The 26,591-nt window shown below is 39.2% G+C and overlaps 2 protein-coding genes across 2 annotated transcripts; one reads left to right on the forward strand and one right to left on the reverse strand.

Annotated features, from left to right (window-relative positions):
- On the reverse strand, window positions 1-26,319 carry LOC146485102 (set1/Ash2 histone methyltransferase complex subunit ASH2-like). Its single transcript, XM_085104050.1, has 16 exons — window positions 26,207-26,319; window positions 23,360-23,676; window positions 20,478-20,541; window positions 10,623-10,770; window positions 9,793-9,870; window positions 8,884-8,912; window positions 8,114-8,171; window positions 7,217-7,313; window positions 7,004-7,071; window positions 6,576-6,607; window positions 5,371-5,436; window positions 5,084-5,110; window positions 4,117-4,146; window positions 3,702-3,770; window positions 2,383-2,442; window positions 1-1,720 (listed from the first exon to the last, which is right to left on the reverse strand). The coding sequence occupies exons 1-16, from the start codon at window positions 26,294-26,296 to the stop codon at window positions 1,595-1,597; spliced, it is 1,359 nt and encodes a 452-aa protein (XP_084960176.1). The 5' UTR covers window positions 26,297-26,319; the 3' UTR covers window positions 1-1,594.
- Window positions 13,234-18,583, forward strand: LOC146485103 (uncharacterized). Its single transcript, XM_085104038.1, has 2 exons — window positions 13,234-13,321; window positions 13,766-18,583. The coding sequence occupies exon 2, from the start codon at window positions 13,952-13,954 to the stop codon at window positions 16,895-16,897; it is 2,946 nt and encodes a 981-aa protein (XP_084960164.1). The 5' UTR covers window positions 13,234-13,321; window positions 13,766-13,951; the 3' UTR covers window positions 16,898-18,583.
- Window positions 26,320-26,591: the final 272 nt, after the last annotated feature.

Here is a 26,591-nt window from a genome sequence, read left to right on the forward strand (position 1 = left end):
TTTATGGTTAGGCACTGGACTGAAACTGAACGACCAGCTTTTATTTATTGTTTAATGTTAGTAAAGCCACAAATGTTACCATTGTTCTTTGGTAACATATCCACTATGTGGGTGAACTGGATATGAATATCAGCCTTAAAACAAGCGACCCCGCGTCGAGGCAAACACTGTTTTTCTTTTCTTTACGCTCAAGCGGAAATGAGCCGATCACCTCTTATACAATTGTACGTGACAGAGAAAGGTCAGGTTGTACGATGAAAATATGTCCGTATTGTGTGTAAGAAATGAAAGTGAAATGGAAAACGAGAAATCTGCTCGCAGAGTTATGAAATGTTAGAAACCTTTCCGCAGGGTAGTTTGAATGGGGTCCTTCTGCGAGTTAACAGAAGTTTATTGCTTCGCGCGGTTGGTCAGTGCATTGTAACTGTATTTATGTAATGGCTTCAAGTCTGTCTTTTTTCCCACCGCAAGACCCGATCAAATAAACATAATATGGTTGGTCGGTGATATTGAAAGTAATTGCAGATAACGTGACATTTCGATACGACAACTAATCTTATATTTCGAGGCAAGAAGAGAATCGACACATTTTGGCGAGTTTTTCTTTCTTTTTGTTTGGCGTTGGGGATAGCTTTATTATTACGAAATATCAAACTTGTATTACAAGAGATCGTTGGTATAAAAACTCTGCTATGCATTCTTTTAAGCAGTTGTCTAACAAGTTTTTTCTTAAATATGATGAAGGCAAACTTATAACGACAAACTCCAAAGTATAACACGTACCACGAAAGCAAAGAAAAGCAGAAAATAAGCTCGGAAATCTTAGCTGAGGGCGTTTTGAAACTGATTTGGAGCAAACGTGTACAAATGACAGTCGTTAATAAAACTGCGCTAGCACCAACTTTAAAAGTAAAGAATGCAAAGTTTTGGTTATCCTCCCTAATTACTTTGCGGGTTGCAATCGATCCGCCACTTAAGCTTTGTGGCTTTGCCAACTATGGCGGATGGCAAGCGCGGCAAAAAATCGCGCGCGTTAAATCAGGAATTGTTTTGATTGGTCGTAAAGAAAACACCTTGCGCTAATTGAAAAGAGAAAGTTGCAATCTACCCTCGACAGTCACTGGAAAAGAACTGCTCGGACTGCGAAAGTAAATAGGAAAATATAGCTAAGCTGTACTGGTTTTATCTCTTTCCTCATATTTACAAATGCACCAGTTATTTCACAAGTAGATTAAGACCTTTTTTTCACACTTGCTTTGCTTGCCATTAATTCAAGAAAATGGTGTACAGAAAAACCAATCCACCGGCAGCCTAAACGTAAGAACCAAATCAGCCAGTCACGCGTTAAACATGTGACACACACGTGCCCTTGATGATTCTCATCGCGCAAGTTATAGGACCATCTCAATTCAGTTTTCAACCAATGAAAGTTAAGAGCAGACAGAAGGACCATGACGTATTTAAGTTTGTCAGCTGCCGTTCCTCTTCTTTGTCTTTAGTCGTGTACAAAAGCTTTGGAAAGACCACTTCAAGAGCTACTGAAGCGAGCGTGAAAACGTATAACAGCAGCATGCAGCTGCTTCACGTGCGCAAGTCACTTCCTCTTCGGAGGCACAAGAATTTTCTCGGGGAGGGGGACGGGTCTTTCCTGCGAATCCACGAGGTACAGAAGGTCGGATAAACTCTGCTCCACGGCAAATTCTAAGGCTTTGTAGCTCATCTACAGGACAAGAGAAATGGAATTACATTGTATCATAGGTGAGAAGTGACTAAGTTCCTATTCACACTTTCATTTGCAAACGTTGAAAACAATTTCAAAAGGAGACTTGAAACGCATCGTATTTTTCGCATACGCTCGTTGGCACAAAAACTATTTTGCTCCGGATACTTTCCAAAACAATTTCAAAGGAGACTTAAAACGCATCGTATTTTTCGCATACGCTCGTTGGCACAAAAACTATTTTGTTACGGACACTTTCCAAAACAATTTCAAAAGGAGACTTGAAACGCATCGTATTTTTCGCATACGCTCGTTGGCACAAAAACTATTTTGTTACGGACACTTTCCAAAACAATTTCAAAAGGAGACTTAAAACGCATCGTATTCTTTGCACACGTTCGTTGGAACAAAAACTATTTTGCTACGGACACTTTCCAAAACAATTTCACAAGGAGACTTGAAACGCATCGTATTCTTTGCATACGTTCGTTGGAACAAAAACTATTTTACTACGTTTACAGCTATACGAAAACAGAGGGCGACCGTCATTAGTGTAGACAGCAAGGGTCTGAAAAGAAAAACTACACCGAGACCAAAGACGGCATATTTAAAGGTGAATTCACTGAAAATTTACAAGACGAAAAGAAAAAAAATCATCTTACCGGCTGAAAGTCTTCATCAGTTGGAGGGAATTGAAAATCGGGTCCAAAATTCAGCGTGATCTGACAAAATACATGAAACGGGAGTTAGTCTCTAAAAAAAACTGTGGTGCTGCGTTGGTGAGGAATAGAAACGAATATTTGGTTTTATCAAATAAGTTCGTAAGGTTTTTGGCTACGGAAAAGAAATCTTGGACCGATGTTTCAAGCGTTACTTTTTCGTCAGAGCAAAGCTCTCTGACGAAGGGCTATAAATGCTCAAAACGTCAGCTCTCCAGTCTCTATACGGTGGTCAATTTACCTAATCAACTTGCTTGGCAAACCCAAAAATGAATGAAAATTAAAGACGATTTTACGTCAAAACTGCGAGGTAAAAACAATACGCCTATATTTCCTTTTAAGAGGTGGAACCTCTCCTTTCGGACACCTCTATAATACGGACACCTCTCTATTACGGACAGTTCACTTGGTCCCTGAGAGACAGAAATCCATATAAAGCCTACCTCTCTAAAACGGACACCTCTATAATGCGGACACTTATCCCTGTCCCCTTGGTGTCCGTAATAAAGAGGTTCGACTGTACATGTCCTGTCACTGAGATTGTGCTGTATTTTGGTCAAAACTGCTCAAGTATTTAACAAAGAACATTTCTTCTAACTCGAATTTGCTCATAGAGCACCGGGAGGAAGATATTTAGCGATTTCACAAAGAACGAACAAACTGTAATCCATTTTTCAGTGATTTCTCTCAGATACACGGGAAAAAGTTTAAAAAAATTGGCCAATTTTTTCAAGTTGCAATCTATTTCCATCCTAGCCATCGGCAGCCAAAGATAATTGTGTTTGATACCTGTCTTTGTTCACTAGTAGGCTTGACAAAACCAAACCATTATTTTAACGTTTCTATAGATACAAATTTATCTTTTGGCTGTTTAAAGTGACACTAAGAATAGGTGACACTGAAATATTCTGGATGACAAGGGTGCCAGATATTAACCCTTTAACCCCTAATATCAAAGAACAAATTCTCCTATCTTGTCCCCATACTTTTCTAATAAGTACTGGGGAGAAGTTATTAAAAGATCAAGAAAATTCACCTTGGGTGATCTATCCTTAATTCTAATGTCCTCAGGGGTTGAATAAGCATTGATATTACAAGGAGAAATTTGATGCTGATCACTGTTAGAGCTCAAAGGGTTAAAGTACGCACAGTAATATACATATAAAATCATACAGAAAAATGTTAATTATAACATATGTGGCTTTCATTGAAAGGAAGTCACACAGTAAAGTAACATTCATAAACTGGATGCATCACCATACCGTGGCATTCTTGTAAAGTGATACCGCCGGATAATAAGTTCCCTCATACACATCTTGCCAAGCAACTCCCTGAGAAAACAATCAATCCAAAAAAACCCTCAGTTTTAGTGAACATTACTCGGAGTGAACAGTTAAAAAAAAACGAAGACGAAAAACAAAAAGAAAAGGAAACGACACTTCTTCCAATGCTGCTTTTACTTCTCTCGTGCGCATCTTTCTAAAAGTTATAATTCATATCCAAGCATGTGCTGTAAAGTTTTAAGCTCTGTTGCCGGACGCAGTTGGCACAGTGCAGTTGGCACTTTCCTTCATTGTCGCGTTCACACTTTTCTTCCTTTCGCGCGGGTCTTCCGAAGGAGAAAACGCTGGCTGCGCAATTCCTCACTTCAAAACCTTAACAGGTAGTCGCACTCACCTGACAAACGCCATTTTTGTAGAATTTTATCTAAAACAAGATCATAAAACGCAAAGTGAAAAAAAAAATACAGACAAAATGAAAAGTCTCTATACAAGATGCACAACTATCGACACGAGACTCAAAGTACGTGGACACATTGTGGCCTCTAACTTTTATTCTAAAAAAAAGTTTCCAAAACGTGTTACACAACGACAAGATGATATAAGTTTTTGAAGAAATAGTAGAACATGGTGCCGTTAAAAAATGTTGGGTTAAAAATCTTTGCAGCTCTTGTTCAAATTGCTGACTTTCAAAGCAGGCAACGCTCACATTTCGAAACCAGATAAACACGTTTACAATCCGAATTTTATCTGTTGGACATTTTGTACAAAACATGCTTCATGAAAGTATAAACTTTCAAAATTAATGATGAACCGCATTGAAAACCCAAAAGAGTTTTTCAAGGTCGAAATGTTTTCTGACGTTTTGAGAAACATAAGACAGGCTCGAATTATGAACAGGCAGCCGGGACCAATGGCAGGAAAAAGCAAAACCAGGATTGCTTCAGTAATGTACGTGATTATATAGGTGAAAGGATCACTTTGACGTATAAGGAAACAAGCAAGTAAAAAAAAAAAAAAACTAACAGCAGCAACAACAAAAGAATCTTATATTAAAGTGTTATTATTAAAAACTAGATCATTGTATAACACAATTCCAAGAATTTGATTGGCTTATCGGCCATGTTAAATGAACCCATTAAATTGTCTTCTGGTTGTTCTTGCAAATCGAAATCAGCAGGATCTAGCAATATCTCCTGATTATGTTTAATATATTCCAGTCACGCTTGTTGGATATGAGATGATTACAGCCAACTCAGCGCTAGGCGTCTCGTTGGCTGTCTATCATCTCATATCGCATGTGGAATAATTCTTAAATATAACTCGCAGGTACCCTGTTTTATTACATTCATAGAGCATCTCACCTGACTTTCAGGTAACGGTTTTAGATTCTGCAAGAGAAAAGAAAGTCTTTTTTCGGGTGTCCGGAAATCTTAACGAGACAATTCATTAAGCCAGCGACACACTTGGCGATTTTATACGCCGATCGCCGCGATCGGCGTATAAAATCGCCAAGTGTGTCGCTGGCTTTACGTGTTGAAAATGGTAAACGAAGAAAGAAAAGAAGCGAATATAAGAGGAAACGATCACCGTGAAATGGGTCAACAACAAAGCAAGGACTTAAAATAGAAGCTGAACTTAAAACTAATACCTTTTCTGCCTTGTCCACTTGATCTTTTTCTTCGAAGTAAAGATGACTTTTGAACTTAATTAAAGCCTTTTTGGAAAGAAAGCAATGTACAGGTTAGAATTCAAACAGTCGCACACCCGAGGATCGAGGCGACTAGACGGATCATTTGGCATGAAGTGATTTACCGCAATTTTCTTTTACGACCAGTAAATTTGAGTTGGCTATGACTGTACTAATAGATGAGTCAAATCTGAAAAACCATTAGTCGGAACTTGATTAGTTTGGGAATCACAGCCCACGCTGTCTAGAAGTACTGGCAAACTGACTGTGTAAATCTGTGAATTTTCTTAAGCGCCTTCACACGGCAAACAAATGTTGACAAACTGGAGTTGGCATGTCTGGCAGACGTGATAACCGTTACTCCATAGACGAACCCACAGAGAAAGCGGACGAACTGTGGGTTCGCCTGTGGAGAGGTGGTTATCACGTCGGCCTTGAATGCAGGAAACCGGGATTCGAGTCCTCGCCGGTGAACCATATTTTCACATAGTACAGTCAAACCTCGTTATTACGGACACCAAGGGGACAGGAATAAGTGTCCGCATTATAGAAGTGTCCGTTTTAGAGAAGTGGGCTTTATATCGATTTCGGTCTCTCAGGGACCAAGTGAACTGTCCGTAATAGAGAGGTGTCCGTATTAAAGAGGTGTCCGAAAGGAGAGGTTCCACTGTACGTCATATCTTGCTTTTACACGTTTTCTTTGTTCCTTTCATTACAGTGATCCAATGAGAAAATATGGCTGATTCACTAAGGGCTTCTTCATATGAGCCCGGTAGGCGTGACGAATTTTGTCTTCTGTTCATTTGCGAAATTTAATCCCGGTAACCGAGATGAAAATTGTCCAAAAGGCCCCGAAAATACCCGTGGAACCGCGTTCCGACTTGTCGGCGACCTTACAAACCATGCGCAGTTGAAAATGTTTCGTCCCGGACAGTCCCGGTATCCGGGCTGGAGTGTTCAAAATTTTCCAGCTCTGTTACCGAGATTTCGGTAACCGGGCCAGCCCGCCTTCTCATATAAACACATCGACATTTTTGTAAAGAAAGGAGTGGCGAGGCGAGATCTCGGAAACCGAGCCAGCCCGGTCGACCGGGCTCATATGAAGAGGCCCTTAGTAGGGAGATTCCCTGCTGTCTGTTTCATGTTACTCTGAACGTTTGGTTTACCTTGTCTTTATACGTGGGCGGAAGGAAATCCACTGCAAAGAAACAAAAGATGCATAATATTGTACTCAAATTCTTACTGATGATTCTAACAAAACAACAATCAATAGTCGGAACGAAACCACAAAATAACATTAGTAAGAGAACGACGAAATTAGACTAACAAGAAACGAATCGACGCTGAGAAAAAATATACAGAAATATCACTTTATTTGTTACTTCTTGTACACGTCCCTGAATAGGCCATTTCCAAGATGTGTTGAACCTCATTATGAAAGCGAGGCTAAGTGCAAAACGTTTATTATGAAAATCAGTTTTCATTCATATGCAAACAAAAACTAGTTTTCATATTAAAAGCTTTGCACTTAGCCTCGCTTTCATAATAAGGTTCACAGCATCTCGGAAATGGCCTATTGTCTTGTAGCCTTTACCTGATTTTCTGCTGTTTTCTGGGAGATTAATAAAAAATCCTATCACATCGCCATTCGTGTAACCGTCACTGCAAGGGAGAAAATTCTTCCTTCAAATATGCAAAATAAAATAGCGATTAAGTTCCAAAAGAAATACATAGCATTCCATCGGTTTAAGGAGCCTTTTGTTACTCAGTCCAGAATGGCGAGGAGAGACTTGTTGTCGTGACATACCTGTAATGTTTTCCTCTACTCTCGTGAAATCTCGTGCCTTTTTTACTTCTCCATGAGTAACTAAACTTGTCGTAGCCTAGGGGAGCTTGAAGATTTCCTAAAAAGCGACAGGAAGCTTTCAATCAGCCAAAAATGAATCTTTCAACATGTTTCAAAATAACCTACGTATTACTGCCTGTGGCCCCATTTAGTAGGGAGTTTAAGAAGCCACTACGGCGACGGCACCGAGAACATCACAAAACAATACAATTTAATGACAAAAACAAAGGCTTGCACGTACGTTATAAATGCTGGAATTTTGTGAAATGACCAAATTCAATGTTTTGTGGAGAACGTGAGCACATGACGGTCAATCTTTCAACTTGAACGCCATTCCAACCTGTTCCGTTACTGGGTAGTAACGGTCACATTGTACAACTTGAACGAATGGGAATAATCGCGAAGTAGTACGAATAACGCGAACTTATATTTTCAAGCGACGTTTCAATTGCCGTTGCCGTCGTGATTTCTAATGTCGTACAAGGTGGTTCTGGTTTCTGGTTCCGTGGACAAAGGCCTAAAGTGCGATCATTCACAAGAAAACTTTTGAGCTGTAAATTCTGGTGGACCTCTTCATTACGATGGATCAAGCAGCTTTAACCTCCGTGTCCGTGGACAAAATCCCCAAGGGCGATCGTTCAAATGTGTTGCTGTTGTTTCACATTGTACTAACAACTTAGATATCTTTTTATATTTAGTCTGAAGATGATTCGGAAACTGCGACTATTTAAATACCTTGGTGCTATTTCTTTATCTCTGACAGAAATGTGGATATTTTCAAAATTAGTGTCAAACGTAGGCGTTCTAATGAAGTGAAGGATTAATTTAGTTATTCTGAAAAAATTTTTCCCCACTCACCATAGAGCTGTGACCATCCAATCCTGGTGGCTGTGTCTGGAGGTAAATCCAGACTTGCCTGAAGACATAACAAATATAAATATCTCTTGCCAGAGATAGGTGGGTGGAAGTGTTCGTTGAGCAGCTGAAATAAACTACACTTTTTCCTAAAAGTCGACAAACACTTACATAAAACGTGAAACTTAACTCTTGCACTGGCTCTCCCTCCCTCATGCCCCCACCCCCCCTCTCCCAATGCGCCATCCAATGTTGATTTTATGCATTGTTTCAAATAAGAATCGTTTTACTTGATGACAGTGTGTAAGGGAGGAAGGCGAGAGGTTTCAAGAGCCTCAGATAACAAGACCAATAATGACCATATAAAAGATGTCTAATTTTTTGTGAGCAATTTTGCCAAGTGTTACTGAAAATTCTAGAAGGCATAAAAATAGAGTTTTGTGTTAAACTTGAAGAAGAACAGGTTCATCATCAATCCTGATGTGTCCCACACAGCTTATAAGGCTCTCATTTTCAAAACATTGTAACCCTCAAGCAAAGCTGCCAGCCAGTCATTGTAAAACGTCTTATGTGGTGATTTTTTGAAGGCTGCAAGTGATCTTGCTATTTTATTGAAACAAGAGAAGCAAATAAAAGTGATTGAAATTTTGCTCCAATCTTTTACCCAGAGTCTTCAGACTCTTGGCTAGCGATTGGTCGCTGGCCAAATAGGCTGAGGACTCTGGGTAGGAGATTGATTTTTCTCATGTTAGGTCTCCCGTTAGAATCCTCACCTCAAAGTACCATTTACCCTTTGTCACTCCTGCAGTGAAAAATAGCTTTATCAGACTTAGGTATAAAGAAGAATATTTCTCGTGAAGCAGTACATCATTTTATTTATTGTCCTATCATTGCTGTAATTTTTTTGCATTTATTTAAGCACTCATACTTCGACTGATTCAATACAACTCAACTCATACAACTCATACTCATACAACTCTCTATCAGACAAATGCCTAATCATTGTCAAACAAGTCATCGTCATTTTTCTGACATGACAGGTTACTATTAATAGTAACAGTATAACCTATTAAAAATACCCCAAATTTAAACTTCAAGTGGTTATAACTCAAAGAAGAAAATTTACAGTGGCTCTGAATCCCTCCCAATCACATGTTTAACCTTTGCAAAATGTTGTATGTGAATACGGTGATTAAAATTCCATAATAAAAAAATGGGGGTCACAAAGCTAACATTAGGAAAGTGGTAAGTGTTTGAAACCATTGTGAGCTACCTTAAGCTACAACGGAGCACATAGGAACTTGGAGTCTTGAGACAAAGTTGTCCTGTTAATGACACAAGGATCATTCAACATACAGTGTCACCACTCTCTGTGAATAGCATGCTGTCATATCTGTGATAAGCTAACATAAAAACCACCAAAAACCCAAAGCAAAGAACACTGACATTGTATGAGGGTAAAACTATGTACAGAAAACTCAGTAGCCCACAGGGCAAGCTTTACTTTGCGTCATAGGCCTAAAGTAGAGTTTAATAGAGAGACAAATATGTGAAAACATTTTCTAGCAATGGGTGAAACAACGATCTTCAGATAAGAATCAGACATGTTGCCAGCCAAACTACCACACCACCAGTCTTAATTACACTGAATATCTACTAAATATTCTTCGTGATGTACATACCATGAGTGGCTCTCACCATGCAGTAACCTTTTTCTCCAGAAACTGATAATCTGTCATCAGACAACTTAAGTTGAGGAGCTGAAATTGTTCAGTAATTCAACAGTCATTTCCTTAAATTGATGAAGGTAAAATTCTGTGAAAGGTGCTTGCCTAGAAGGGAGGTTGCGTAGAAGATGTCTTCGTTACAGTGACTTATCTAAAAGTGTCACCATGAACAATTATGACTAAAACTGTTAAATAAATGATACTTGAAACAACGAGCCTGTTTTACATAAGTGCTGTGCATGTGTACATCATCTAAAAAATTGCTTGTAGCCTTGTGCTAGTCCTGAAGGCCCCAAGGGAGTTTGCCTGTCACAGCTCAACAGGGTGGTTTATTATTCCAAAGGACTGTCCAGGGCAGGCTGCTGTCTTGCAGGTAAATTGGATTAATTTTGTGCTGCAGTTGCTTGGTGAATTTAGCCTGAATTTTGGACTCCTCTTTCCCTGTGGACAGTATTAGCAATCTGACAAAAAAAAGTGTTTTTGACATGATTGTATAATTTTTATGTTTTTTTAAATAATTATTAATTTTTATGTTTTTCACCGTACCGCAACGGTGAAAAAACATAAACACCGTTGCGATTAAAAGCACAGACAGAAAGAACCCAGATGGGGTGGGCACCCAGGACTACTATATACAGACAGGACTTCAAATCCCCCACCCATCCCACCCTAGCTAAGGCAATATGTAATCGTGGTTTAAAAGATCCAGCTGCAACTATTCATCTACCCAAGGACTGGTCAACATAAAACTTGAACATATATTTATTTCCCAAAGATTCACAAACCTCTATCATTCATAGACAGGAGCACTTCCTTGTGGAGCTTTATTCTGTAAAGGTCTCCTGGTATGGGTTTTCCAGCCCAAAATTCCATGTCCATGTTTGCTAAAGGAGCATTTGAGTCTTGCTCTGCCAAAATGTACCGATAACCATCCTGAAAAAAAATTTCACAAAGGTTAAATGAAAGTTAAAAGTTGCAGGCAGTGGCATTCCCTCCAAAACTGAATAGCTAACAAAGTGCTCACAAAATAAATGCTATCATCTTTGCAGACAAAAAAGTCTCGCAATAAAATTTATCACTTGTAATAAATTCCTCATTTTACATGCTCATTAATTTTATTCTACAGTGCATGGGACACCACTACAAGTAAGAAAAGTCGTATTATTCTAGAATCCCAAATTTTCTGTTACAGGTGTATTTATACGAAGAAGGCTTGATGACCGTTTCCATAATCCAGAGTAGTACAACAGGATACCTATCTGAAATGTTGTCTTTGACACATTAGCGAACTTAAGCAATGAGAACAGTAACGGCAACGACAACGCCGCAGAACAATAGGTTTAATGAGGAAAAACAATCTCCACGCACATGTATTTTGAATTTTAGTACATTTCTTTGCCGTTCTCTGTAAAACAACAACATAAAATGACCAAATTCAAGGTTTTGTGGAGAACGTGAGCACACAAAGGTGAATTTTTCATTATCTTTATTAACTTGAACGCCATGCTTACTAATTTGTTTCCTGGATAGTTCGTTGTTTTTTTAGCCTCCCACGCAGACGTTCTTAGGGGTTCGTCACGCGTTCCTGCGTTCGTGGGGCAGGAACGCGTGACGAACCCCTAAGAACGTCTGCGCGGGAGGCTATTGTTTTTTACAAGTTGGATGAGCTGCATTAATCGCAAAGTAGCATAAATAAAATGTAGTTATATTTTAAAGTGGCATTTTTGTTGCCGTTGTTGTTGTTATTTATCACGGACTTTAAAATACGGCGACTACGAACTACGGACGAGACGAAAATTAGGACTGGGAGGAGACAAGTGTGCTCTCGTTTTCCACCGTTGCGGTGTGTAGTAGGCGAATTTTCGTACTGATCAAGGTGAGTACAGAGCCCTGGTACAGAGTGATAAAATATTGTACGAGAAAATAACGTTTTCGTTAGAATGTGGACTGAGGGCTTAATGCTTTCTATCACGTACACGAAAAACCACATCTGGACCAATTTCAAACGCTTTTGAACTCCAAAAAGCGAACAATTTACGGCTAAGTTGTGTTTTCAGATTTTGACCGCCGTTTGTTTTTACTTTTATTTACATGAGAAACAAAACTTGTAAGTTATTGTTTTCACTTCCCCGTACGGTTTTGACGTTATTGTTTTCTTTATGTTACGTCAGCGGTGGGTTTTACGGGTTCTTACGCCGAGGTAAAGCCAAAATTAGTGACGGGTGTCGTATCGTTTTCTAGAAAACTCATGATTGACTTGAAATTGTGCAAAACGATCGTCCAAAAACCGTTCCTGCTAGCTAACAAAGATTTTAAGTAATTAACAGGGTCTGTAATCCCAAGGAGCCACAACTCATTCAAAATCACTCAAGAATGGCGCTCATGTGATTTTTTTTCCCAGCGGAAATTTGAACTGTTTACCATTAAAGTTGTATGATAACAATAACACATTCATAGAGCTATTTCATGATCACATCGAGCAACGTTAATAAGAAACGGGAAAACGCCAGTCGCCGAAGAAATGACTATTCTATAATGCATATTTGCCCTAAGAGATGACACAGCCTGCACAGCAACAACGTTAGCCTGCGAGCAAGCTCTCTCTCCCTCCCGCCCCCCACCCCCAAGAGAGCTTGCTCGCAGGCTAAAACAACGTGGAAAAAGAAATCTCTTATCAGGTGACCCCACGGTTCATTTCGGCGGACATCTGTTTGGAAGGCGTTAATCTCCTTAGAAATTCAGATTTAGTTGTGAAAAACATCAAAAACTTTTGTTTTTCTGCAAAACACAGCTCCAAATCTCGTACCACTGGAAAACTGAATGATTCCTTTCGTCTTCAAAGGAGCAAATATGTCGTTAACAATGCGATAAATGGTCAGTAAGGACTTTGGTTAAGCCAACAACACCTCGTAAATTCGAGGAATAATATTCCGTTTCCAAAACCTTTCTGCGAATTCAATTTTCAGATAAAGCATCTAAACAGAACACATTGTATTAGGTTACACAAGTATGTCTTTCAAAGGGCACAAAACGATCTGGAAACACAGGAGAAAATTTTTTTAAGGTTTCAGTATTTTTTGCTTAAACGTTCTCGTTGAGTGCTCCTGATTTAATCCCGTTTAACGACTTCTTTATGGCGTTTTACCTGCGTTCAAAATAATTCTAATACCTTTCACCTTTTCAAGAATTTCCATTCGTTCTGGGAATTTTCCGTATGACGTGGACTGTTTTTTTTTTTTTTTTTTTTAACTGTAACCTGTTGTAGAATTTCCGTTCATTCTCGGAAAGGGAATGAATTGCCACACTTGAACGACTCTGAAAAACTTCCTGTCATTAAGCACTTTCACTAGCTAGTGCGTTCCTCGTGATATTTTTTGAATGCCCAACAAAGTTTTCTATTGCCACAATTCAATTGCCACACTTGAACGACTCTGAGTTCACCTATTCGTTCAGCAGGGTTTAGCTTCACGCCAAGCGTACAAAGGTGATATTTTGTTCTTTTGTTCAGAATGCTGACCGTTTTTGTTGTCCTAGGATCACTTCCGGTCCTGGTATCAGAACGGCTGCGAGGAAGACTAGTACATTCCTTGTATGTTTTCAGTGAGGGCTGTCCAACAATGTCTAAAAAACATCTTTTAGCTTAGCTTGATTGCTTGTAAAGAAGCAGCAAGAGCAGCTAAATCACTTACAACCGGCAGATAACTGTTCATTTCACGGAAAACAAATTATCTCCACACTTGAATGATTTCTAATTCTGACTTCATTTGACAAGCGAACAAAGCGGATAATGTTTCCATCGAAAGAGATTAATCCCGGGGATTAATCATCCTCCAATCAGAAAAACTTCCTGTCATTAAGCACATTCACTAGCAAACACGTTCCTCGTGATATTTTTTGAATGCCCAACAAAGTTTTCTATTCTCTCTAGCTTGGTTCCCGATGCGGTAAGGCAAGCTGAGAAAATGGCAACCGGAAGATTTCGAGGCCTTGGTGACACAAGGTCCATCTCGTAACTGGTGCACACGCCGGGTGTGGAAGTCAAGTTGCTTCGGTCAAGCTTATCTCATGTGAACGAAGTCAGCTTGATAACACCTAACCTGTGGATCAACTGACCATGGCTGGATTCATCTTTGTGTTGTTGGTCGTTTTACGTGGCTTTATGGCGTCTTCTGGAAGTAACAACCGCCAAATGTATTGTTGGAGGGCCAAAATGGCATCCGTGTACGAAACAAAACAAGGAACTGCCATTCCGGTGAGATTTGTATCTTGTTACCTAAAAAGCCAAGACGCTGGGATAAAGTTTCAATATGACATCAGCTGGGCTCTAAATACGTCTGTCACAGCAGAATTTGGTAAGGATATTTTAGTTCAAATCGGTTTTACTGTCGGGTGCCTTTCGCCAATGGAACTGGATTTTGTCAATCCTTCCAGCATCACCAATAAAAACGTTTTACTAAACCTGATATTTGTTGGCGACTGCAGGGTTTCAATGGAAAACCTTCTTGTCTGGGCCAAGGCAACCGACTTGCGAGAACTTGCTTTGAAAGGGAAGAAGTTGACCATATCCAGCAATACAAATCTAACTCAGCAAGAGGGAAATGTCACGCTTGCAAAATACTTAAAAGACATCAGTTACATTTATGCCAGTCAAACTAAAAACATACCAAGCATTTTTTCCAACACAAAGTATGTCTGGCCGAATTTGGAAGGAGTTGAGTTAATCAACATGCCAATTAAGGGAATTCCAGAACAATGGAAAACCACAATGCCATTGCTGCAATCCCTTTCCCTGACTTACAGCAACTTAACTGAACCACCAGAATTTCCATGGAATAACTCAACTCTTGGCATTTTTCGTGGATTGAAGAGAAAGGACCAAGAGGCTATAGGTGGAGTTCAGGTGGAAAGAGGTCTTTATATTCGTGGACTGCGCCTAGATTACAACAACATCCAAGATCTCTCGTCTCACGAATTTCGGGGATTCTTGCATGTGCTTCGTCTTCGAGGAAATGGCTTGAAAATAGTTGGACCATCATGCTTTCAACGTCTGGAAGGAATCCAGATGATAGATATGTCCAGAAATAAGTTGGTGTCTTTACCAGAAAGTCTTTTTCAGGGATTAACCTCTTTGCGAACTATTCTCCTCGGAAAGAACAACATACCCTTTATAAAACCAAACCTATTTCAAGGCTTAAACAATATCAAAAGGATTCAATTAGAGCATAACAACCTCAGTTCTATTCCACCTGGCTTGTTCAATTCGCTGAACACATTGGAGGTCTTGCGTTTAGATTCCAATAAGATTACAAGCATCGAGGAAAGCTTATTCCCACGAAGTTCTGCTTTACAGCAGCTTTCCCTACAAAACAACAGTCTGTCTTCCATTCCTTCTTGGATATTTCGCCTGAGCAAAATTGAAGTAATTGATCTATCGTCCAACGGACTAACCTTTGAAGATCTTGACAAAGCATTAAAAGCCGGTTATGATATACCGCTGGAGGACCCACTTGGAAATCAGCCAGTGATTCTTTATTTGGAAAACAACAACATCACAAGAGTAGTGGATTCCGAGGGGCTGGATAAAATAGAAGAGAATGAACAGCGGGCCCTATATTCCAATGTTTGGAAAACATTTTCGATAAAATTGACTGGAAACCCATTAACTTGCGATTGCGTTATGTCGGCCGCGGCAAAGAACATAAGAAAGATTTTGAAAACCAATCCTGAGATCAGCTTGCGCTTCCAAACCTGGAAATGCGACTGGCCACGTGGACTGAGGAATAAAACAATTTTGGAAATTAAAGAAAAGCAGTGGATGCAAAGAGAGGAACCACATAACTGCCCTTCTAAATGTTCCTGTCAAAATCGATGTTCAGATGGAGTTACTGTTGTTGATTGTGAGGAGAAGAGTCTTGTTGAAGTACCAAGCTCAATGCCACAAGGTCTGATTGAACTCAACTTAAGAAACAATGAAATCAAAGACATTCCTCCATATCCTTATTTGATAAATGTGACTGTTTTAAAACTGTCAAATAACAAAATTGATGAATTACAAGTCTCCACTTTAAAACAACTAAAACATACCCACACTCTGCTGATTGATGCTAATAAACTGACAACTTTACCCAGGAAAATTGAAACTATGAATTTTACAACATTGGCTCTGGATCAAAATTTGTTTAAATGCGACTGCACGACTAAATGGATGAAGCACTGGCTACTGAAAAACAAGCATCGAATAAAAAATTTTGAGAAGGTGCTTTGTACCTCAGGCGACACCCTTGGCCAAGCAATGTTCAATTTGTCAGATGATCAGTTCATTTGTCGTGCTGCAAATGAAAAGCCTAGCCTTTACTCAGAAGAGAAGAAGTTCCCAATAGGAACTATTATGGCCATTATTCTCGGTAGTCTGCTTCTTTTGATGGCGATTGTTGCGATCCTGCTGTACAAGTACCATAGAGAAGTGAAGGTCTTCATGTTTACCCACTTTAACTGGCATCCTTTTGATCGCATTGATGACTCCGATCCAACCAAGATATACGATGCCTTTATATCGTACAGTGGAAATGATCACCAATGGGTCGTGGAAACATTACAACAAAGATTGGAGAACCACGATCCTCCTTACAAACTATGCTTTCATCACCGCGATTTTTGCGCTGGAGCACCAATTGTGGAAAACATTCTGAAAAGTGTAGATCAAAGCAAGCGCATGCTGATGGTGCTCTCTCCCAGCTTTGCCAGGAGCGAGTGGTGCTTGTTGGAGTTTCGCGCTGCTCATCGTAAAGTGATAGAAGATCGCATGAAATACCTCATAATTATTCTGTTGGATGATGTAAACATCGCTGAGTTGGATGAGGAAATAAAGGCGTACATGCACACTAACACCTATGTGAGTTACAGCGACAAAGGCTTCTGGCAAAAGTTGTTCTACGCAATGCCACAGCAGCAGGCAAGCAAATCAAGGAAAGAGCAAAATATTGAGTTAGTCGAAGACATGACTTCAAAGGAGGAAGGAGCAGCGACTCTTAATGACGCCGACACTATCGGTTTGGTTTAAAACTAGAAACATTTAATATGCTTTTGATCACAGAAGAATGTTATACCTTGTATAGGGCGTTTTTCCATTGAGTGTCCCAAAACCAAAAGTAATTGCTCTAAACAATCACAGTATAGACGCAAACAGTGCAATGAACCAATCAGAATTCGAAGCAAATTCATGTACATGTGACCGACGCCAAGCGTGGAAGAATGCATGAGTTGAAATCACGCTTGGTTTTGGTTTTGTCTCATTGGTTGAAAAAGTGGCGCGAGTTTTGCTGCCTAATCAGACTGTAGTAGAGTAAAACTAAAGCAAACGCGAAATTATAATTCTTTCGGCACCCAACTGAAAACTGCTATAAGCAGAAAATATAGTTCAGATTCTCTTGAAATACGTGCCAGTATTTACCAATATTTACCAGTATTTGGCGATCAATGAAAGAATGAAATAAGTGGAAACGGCAGAATGCAACAAAATGAAAATGTTTTTGTACGGTTAGAGAAAAGGAGACAATTATTCATTCACATTTAATCAACCAGAGGGCTTTTTTACAAAATACTTGGGCTTGATTGATGATGTTTTTTTCCCTTTTTAAACCGCAACATTTTAGAGTTTCAAGCCTGTTTTCATCTTTTTTCCTGTCGTAATCACTGTTCCCTGTAGCGAGTCTCCCACTACCCTACTTCACGCGCTTCAATTAATTTGCGACGCCAGCGCCTCTCCCCTCTGTCTCAATGGGGAGAGAGCTTTGACGGTTGAAAGTTAAATTTTACCGATTTTGACGGCTGACGGTTAAATTTCAGGGCTTTTGACAGTTGACCGTTATTAAGGGTAAATTTCTTCCATGAGTTAAAGTTAATATTAACATTTGCGTTTTTAAATATTAACTATTGTGTTCTGAAGGTTGTTTTGTGGTCACAAACACGTTATGTAGTAAACCATTAATATTTTAAAACCAGAAGTACTTCAAGACGGAAGTTAGTTGTGATGTCAGTTTAGACACAACTAGTAAGTGGAAAAGCCCATAAAGTGAGTATATTTGGGAACATGGAAACTGGCTTACCATAAAACGATTCTTTGATAGCCAGCCGGTGAAAAAGTGATATTTGAAAGACCTTAAAACCGTTTGACGGCAAAAAAGAACTGCTTTTTTGACCGTTGACGGTAAAAATTACCCTTTTTTGACAGTTAAATTTTAGGCTGTTTGCGGCTGACAGTTAACCCGATTGAGACCCTCCTGAAACTGGGTAGTCTTCCACTTGCTCAGTTGATAGAGCATGCGACCTGTATACACGAGGTCATCGTTTTAAACCCCGCATTTATATAGTTATGCTTTGTTATTTACTGTTTGATCGCGAAGTTTTGCGGCGTGGCATTGAAACAATGTCAATCTGCACTTCTACCTACGTACTTGTTGGAAAATTAGTACTAACAAAAATAATTAAAAACCTAACTGGTTTCTTGATCTCCTGTCTGCTTTACATATTATTCTCTTTTTATAATGTACCGTAAGCAGCTGTGTTACGTAGTCTTACAATTTGTGTATGCCATATGAGGCAAATAAACAAAGTTTACATTTTACCTGTACCAGTGACATTTTCTTTAATTTCCTCCGTCCGAGAATTGGAACTGCTTTTCAATAAGTGAGTGCAGAAAAAACACGAGCAAAAGGACGCTCGTTGGTGGAACTGCACCAGTGAATATGTGATCACTATTTAACAATTATCCTGCGAAATTAGTCGAGCTGAATATCGCTTGATACGTAGCCGACGAGGCCATAGGCCGAGTTGGCTAAAATCAGGGCATATTTCGCAAGATTGAGCAGAATAATTGTTTTATTATTCACACATTAATAACAAAGCACAGTTTTATTGCAGCAAAGCTGGAGACGATCTTTCTTTTGCCATTTTTCTCCCCAACACACAAAATTACGTATATCGCAGGATATCTGTTGACTAATGACGACGAAGATTCAGCGCACCATGACCATATCTGAGCAGTCTTGCAGTGTGTTAGAAAATAATGAAGACTATACAAGGGCAAAAACCGTCCCGTGTCTACTGGTTCTCTTAGCCCATCCACTTTCCAATAGAATAAGAACAGTGGTGGAGTTAAACAGTGCAATTTTTCCCCACGCAGAACTTTTCTCTCATAGGCTCAAATAGCGTGCGAAATTAACCTGCATCTCATTGCTTCAGGCAAAGCTGTTACCCCGGGAAACCTTTCTTGCAACTTGACTTTGAAGAGGTGAACACAGATGATTGGGGGCTGACTTAACTTGCACATACACTTATGAAAAGTTGCAATCGCTGCAGAAAGTAAAACTCTATTCAAAGTTTTTGCAATGAGTGAATCAGATTTGTGCTACTGCAAAGAATTTTACTACCATGCAATTCTGGTTCAGCTCGTCTTACAACAGCCTCCCAAGTTGGGAAATTAGGGGGGGTGGGGGTGGGGGGTGGGGAGGGGGAGTACTCAGATGATACTTTCATGGGGAGACCTAATGGTTTCACAGTGAGATGTCTGTTTAGGCTAGAGTAGTAACAACAACTGGAGAGACAACAAAAAAAATATTGCACTAGCCTCAGTTCAGGAAAAATGCGGCTTTGCAGTTGTTAAATTTTTATGTAGCTTTCCTTTGAAGAATGAGAAAGTGGTACAATGTTTTGTTTCATGAAAGTGAACGGGGTAATATTTCAGTAAAATTTTTATGTCAAAGGTGAAGGGCCTGACCCTACAGGTGTAGCCTGCCCTTATGAAACTTTGTTGAGGTGGAGAGGGTGGGGGGGGGAGGGGGAGAGAAAGGTTTGCAAGTCAGCTAGCTTTGTTCTGCTAGCGAGCAAGTGTATTGCCTTGCCTTGTCGTTGGTCTCTTCCACTGTGTTATTATTTTAAAAAAGGACCTGGTGACACTAAGCATTTTTTGGCACTAGCGCTTGTTTGTCTTGTTACAAGTACATGTACACAGCGTCACTGAACCTTCACAGATTGTGCTTGGGGTGAGAATTAGGATCCAGCTGGCTCCCTCATACCTTCACACACATGAAACAGGCTTTGATCTCATTCCGTCAGGCTAAGAATTGGATATTTTGCTGACTCAACATGAACATGAGACTCAGACCACCAGCATGGGGCTTTGATGTCATTTGCATCAGAAGAAGGCTGTCATAACATGTCATGATATCTTCACCAATCAGAAGCTGGTTTGTCTCAACCAATCAGGAGCCACCATTTACGGTAGAGCAGCCTGTATTGCTAGTATCAGTTATTATTACTATTATTCCACCAAATTTTTGTAGTAGTAGAATAGTTGTATCTCTCAAGTATTATGTAATATTTTCACAGATTTTGTATCCACATCATGTAATTCACAATTAGCTTTAATTATTTTTTGCAATTTATAATTAGCACTTCCTTGTTGTCTGCTTTATATAAATTATAGTGTGAAATTTGTAAACATCCTTGGACTGACGATGGATATGGAAGTGCATGTATCCGAAACATGTCTTCTACACTCAAACATTGTGTCATGTTTTGAAATATTTAATACTATTGTAATTAATAATGAACAAAATTCATTTAACAAAGTTACAACAGACCTTGTTGAATGGATGCTCCAAGGGATAACCATGTGGCGGAAGTTTCTGCGAAGGTGGTAGATCGCTGGCAAGAGAGAAATCAAAATATGAAAATCAATAAACTCAAAACCGTTTCTAATCAATGACTCTAACATCTAACTTCGAAAACTGAAGTGGACATTAATTCCGGCAGCTCCTAAACGGAAAAAAGGATGGCTGTTATGATGGTGCTTTGTGAAAAGAAAAAGATAAGAAAGGAGGAAGAACTGAAGAAGGCAAAAAAAGAAAAGGAGAAAATCACATGTTTTGCAACTCACTTGACAATAATTGTTATAATTATAACTAGAAATACGTGACTCGCAAAACCTCGCGAAGCTGGGGCTGGGTGGAAAGCTCTCTTTACTCATATTGTAGCATCAAACGAGGAGATTAAAAGGTTTCTGAACATAGCAACTATTTTGATGAGCATGTTCCACAGGCTAGTTTGCGGTTGAAAATCTATTTCTGAGGCGACGAAATGTACAACAGGCGTGCAGCGCTGTCGTGTTCGATGAATTCATTTCCCATGGGAAATTATTTTACCGCGGCCACAAAACGTGTAATTTCTTCAATGCAATCTTTCACAAAAAAGATTTCTGGAAAAAAGGGAAAAGATTCTGGAGAGATAGTTCTGTATTCAGTGAATATTGTTGAAATTTGATCCGACAGGCAAACTTTCCAGATGTACGCAAATTTTGCTCCAGACGACGCCTGACAGTCTGACGTCATTCATACTTTGTTTTTTACTGTTGCTAGGCACCAGTGCGTACACCTTCAACAAAATATATATACAAACATACATACATACATACATACATACATATATATAAATGGCTCGTACGAACCATACTCAAAGCCTAACAACACCCCTCTATACGTGCACCGCGAGAGCAACCATCCACCTTCCATAATTAAAAACATCCCGCTCGCGATCAACAAGCGTCTCAATGAAATCTCGTCATCTAAAGAGTCGTTCGACAAAGCGGCGCCGGTGTATCAAGAGGCCCTAACAAAAAGCGGCTACGAACACAAACTAGAATTCAGTGAAGAGCCACGTGACAGAAGGAACAGGCGAAGAAACATAACCTGGTACAATCCGCCCTTCAGCAAGCATGTGAAGACCAACGTGGGAAAGAAATTCCTGAGCATTGTGAAGGATTCTTTCCCAAAGGGCCACCCACTGAAGAACAAAAACACGCTTAAGATAAGCTACTCGTGCATGCCCAACTTGCAAAGTAAAATAAGCGCGCACAACAAGAACATGCTTAAAGGCGATGAAACAACCACAACCAGAACATGTAATTGTAGGGTCAAGGCAAAATGCCCTTTAGCCGCAGAATGCTTGACAAAAAACGTCATCTATCAGGCTGTCGTAACAACCCCCCATGGGAAGGAATCTTACGTGGGTCTTACCGCGACTGAATTTAAGACTCGCTACCGAAACCACCTGTCGTCTTTCAAAGACCCGAAGAAAAAGAACGCAACAGAGCTGAGTGAGCATATCTGGCGCCTAAAAGAAAACAACATGGAATTTACCATCACGTGGGAAATAGTGGCACGGGCCAAGCCGTACTCAAACTCTAACAGAAAATGCAATCTTTGCACCACTGAGAAGTACTTCATCCTGTGCGAGCCGCATCGCAGTTCCCTAAACAAAAGAAACGAGTTAACAAGCACATGCCGGCACGCCAATGCATACCTGTTAAAACACGCATAAAACCCTCGCTATAAAAGACCAGATCTTGGCCATTCAACTCGCACCTGAAGAGAGAAGGCAACGCTTTTTCGAAACAGGCCTGTCGTGCCTCAGTTTTTCCTGAACATGGACTGATTACTTAACTACAAAGCTCCTTACTGTTGAGCACTTTACGAATCTAAGGAAAAGCAACTTTATATATATTACATATATATAAATATATTTTTCGCTCGAATTCGTGTGGCTTAGCTCCGCTTGGGCCGGCTTAGCCCGACAAATTTATTAACCTCGCTTCGCGAGGAATAATAATAATAATAATAATAATAATAATAACAATAATAATAATAATAATAATAATAATAATAGGTACCAGAGGTTAGCCCTATCAAGATACTTCCCAAATAAAAAAACTGAGAAAATAAAACCTTAATATAAAATCTTAAAAAAAAAACATCATTTATCAAAATGCACATAATATAATTTCTACAATTACAATTCTACAATTCTCCCAAGCTTATAATCTTTAATGAGGAGGCCATTATTACCAGAAGGTCATTCAAAGAACAGTTCATGGGTACTTTTATGTTAGTTGAAAAGGGAACCTAACCTACCATACTTAGTGCATATTAAGCTCTTCAGGTCACTGGTATATTGGAGAACAATGTCTCAAAAATGAACAGTTGGCTGAAAAGTGAAGCTTTGAGGAAAAGTGAGACATTTTAAAGAAAATCTTTCAGCCAAGCGCATTATAATGCAACATACCAGACAGCCGGAGGAGGTTTATTTATAATAAAAACCTCCGATCTGAAATGTACCCACTTTGCTGCAGAAATGGCAAAACAGTCAATGATGGTCATGGAATGATTACCAGCAAATTAAATGCAGACTGACCAATTTATTTGATTTGTTGCTCTGAAATTACATTGAACAACCTGCAAAAATGTTTTTATCTCATTCAAAACAAATTGGGTGACAGATACCAAATTAGATGACTCCTATTGTCTGTCCAATTTTATACCACATGACAGGTTTTTGCAATAATTTTAATTGGTGGCAGGTTATGAAAGGATGTGAGATCTTGTATGAGGGTCTAAGTTACCTGAAGGCAGGACCCCCTATGTACTAGAACTGTTCATTTAATAACAGAAGGAAGTGTTTACTGTTTTACCTCTTTGACTTCTTAGAAGATGACAACTGTTGACTACTGTCTAGCTTCCGTTTCCCTCTAGCAGATTTCCTTGGCACTGTGCCAGTACTTTCCTTTCCTTTGCTGACAAGCATGCCGCTGCTGTTTAGGCTGCTGCCCAAGCTACCAAGGCTGCTACTCAAACTAACGCTCAAGTCATGCTTAGTAATGTGCCCATTTCCTGGCATCATATCTTTGTTCTCAGAAACCTGAGCTAATGCGATGAGCAAGTCATTGTCAGTCAGGCTTCTGTCAACCCTCATCTCTGGTTCACTCTCCAAAGCATCATAACCATCCATCTGTGAATATGCAAAACATTATCCTAAATTTTCACTTAATGTGAACAAGTACAAAGACGAGCCACACGTTTTGTTACGTTTGAATATAAGAACTATGAGCCAGGCAGCATCGCCAGTCTCCTATTGCAACTTGGCTGGCACTCACTGCAGAAGAGACGAGAGATAGATGTAGACTTTGCCTTTTTAAGAAGGGACTTGATAATAGATCTCTCCTGCCCTTAGATTCCCTCTTTAGGCCTTCTCAGAAAACTAAACACATGTAAAGTGAACACTATATCCTGCCCTATACCTGTACTAACATCTATAAATTCAGTTTTCTTCCCTGCACAATTGTTAATTGGAATTCTCTTCCACAACAAGCCATGGACATTGCCAGGGACAGCCAGTTCTATCAATCTAGACTGCTCGCCAGTGCAGTGCATTTATATCTTTAGGACGTAGCATCTAAAATAAAAGTGAAATGTGCTTTTATGTTTAGGAAAGCGTGAAAAAAAGTGAGGCTTGAATGGGATTTGAACCCATGACACCCTGTGATACCAGTGCAGTGCTCTACCAACTGAGCTATCAAGCCAAATGGAAAAGGCTCATTTTGTGAACTTATACAGTATACCTATAGAGGTGAAGATCTGAAAGTGAAATATATGAAATTCATATATTTGAACAGTAGATTCATGAAATATTTCTGTAAGCTTTCTTTTTACAACTGCCTAGGCTGTGTTCTTAACTGTGATGGTCTTTCATTGTTTCATGTGCAATTCAAATACACATAATATGACATAATTTCACATGTATATGCTGTGGTTCAAAATTATTTTTGGTTTAAAAATTTCAAGTCAGTTTGATTTTTTCCCTTTGTCTAAGATTACAATAATGAATACTGCACAAAGAATAAGAAATATTTAACTGGTTCGAAAATTTTGAAACCCCAAAAAATTTAAACTGCAACATATACATTAGGCTGATTTGTCTTGACATTTAAATAGCACTGTGACAAGAAATGTGAAACATCACACAAATTATACATCTTAACCACAGTAATTAAAAATGTTATGTACGCGATGTAAAGAAAAACGTCTGACACTGTTGGTGAGAGAATAAGATGTTAAAATTGAGAGTCTTATCTGTTAAAATAGTGCAGATGTAGTTCTGTAAAATCAGAAATTTTCTGTGATGTCTGTTACCATTATACAAATGTCTATAAATTTTTCAGACTTAGCAAAACTTTATCTTTGCTATTGTAACCATGATAAAGATCTTTGGCTACTTACAGCATGTTCAGCTAAAATGTATTCACCATAACCGCACAGAAACTGTTGAGGTTTGAAAAAACTGGTCAACAGCGGTTTTATTTTTCAACCAAGAGCTTGCAATTTGAATGTTTGAAATTACCAAACCTGGCCAAACTCAATCCGTGGAGTAGGTTTGATTAAAATTACTTTAGCCAATTGAATGGAATCAACTGAATTCCAATCGAACTCAATTGAACTTAACTTAATACCATCAAACTTACAATGGAAACAATTCTTGGCAATCGAATGTTTGGTTGCCAAACCCTTGATTGCTAAGTTTACTGGCAAGTTGTGACAACGATTCAGTTCAATATCCGAACTCCATAAAACTCAGTTCACTGGATTGAATTTTTGATTGTGTGTGACTTATTAATGGTTCAGCAACCTTGTGGAAACTTCATTACTCGATTACATTTGATCAACCAACTCAATCAAACTCATCCATGGATTGAGTTTGATTGAGTTTGATTACCAGATGTTTGATTGGGGATAAAGAAACTGTGGTGCTTCATCAGTGGGGTGTGAAAGGAATGTCTGGTTTTATCAAATGAATTGATAAGGTCAATTGGCTGCCACAAAGATGTACAAAGCTAACGCTTGGGAAATTAGCTCCTGTATCTCTTTACAGTGGCCTAGATACCTTCTTAACACAGTTGATAAAACCAAACATTCGATAAAAATTCTGTTCAGTTGACTAGGCTCGGGGCAATAGTATTATGAATGGCCTTTTCGTTGACCAACCGATCTAGAATAAAAACATTAATATAGAGCCATCTTGTACATCACAACAAGCAGCACTACAAGAAAGTAATGGAAATTCTGGATAATATATAGCTTTCATTTCAATGGTTACACTTTAGAACTTCATCCACAGACTTAAACCCTTGAGCCATCCCGTAGTAACAGCATAGCATAGCATTACTTTCCTGTGGTGCTGTTATAGAATTTCGTTCAGATTAATTAAGATATAAGTTTACAAACTTAACTTCTTTCGTTCCGAGGAAGAGAAATTAAATAGAATCGATATTCATCAACACAAAGGACGAGATTAATTTCTTTGCCATTTCTTCGTAAACAGGTTTCTTCTGAAGTCACGATAAAGCTTAATATTCAAAAAGTTTCGTTCCTGCATCTTGTCATCTGTGTCATTCATATATTAGATAATTACGGTGAACATGAATGCACTGACTCGTGTTCTCCTCAGAACACTACTTCGAGGGGAAGAATTTAAGCCAAGTTACCTTTTCGTTCTCATCATCCACCGCGAAATCGCTCGCCGATTCAGCTCTTTCTTCGCAAAAACTTTCCATCTCGATATCTTCGTCCGCCATGTTGTTTCTTCTTTTGTTTCCCCCGCTTTGTGACTGGGGCGAGAAAACACACGCTTGTCCCCAGTTCTTGTCGGTTTTCAAAATGCCGCGGGGTGCACGAATCGAGGAGAACGAGAAAAGTGAGGAGGACTCACCTTTTCTCCCACTTCTCGCTCCCCTCTCCAATTACACCTTACACGTAGGCTAAGTCCCGCGCTAAATTTAGAATTTGGCAAAAAGGTAGAATTTAGGATCTCATTTAATTTAAACTCGAGGAAATGTAAAAACTAAGACATTGTGTATGTTGGCATCTCTG

Source organism: Pavona decussata, unplaced genomic scaffold (assembly GCF_977016875.1).
Source record: "Pavona decussata unplaced genomic scaffold, jaPavDecu1.1 SCAFFOLD_28, whole genome shotgun sequence".
In the NCBI taxonomy this organism is placed as follows: domain Eukaryota; kingdom Metazoa; phylum Cnidaria; class Anthozoa; order Scleractinia; family Agariciidae; genus Pavona; species Pavona decussata.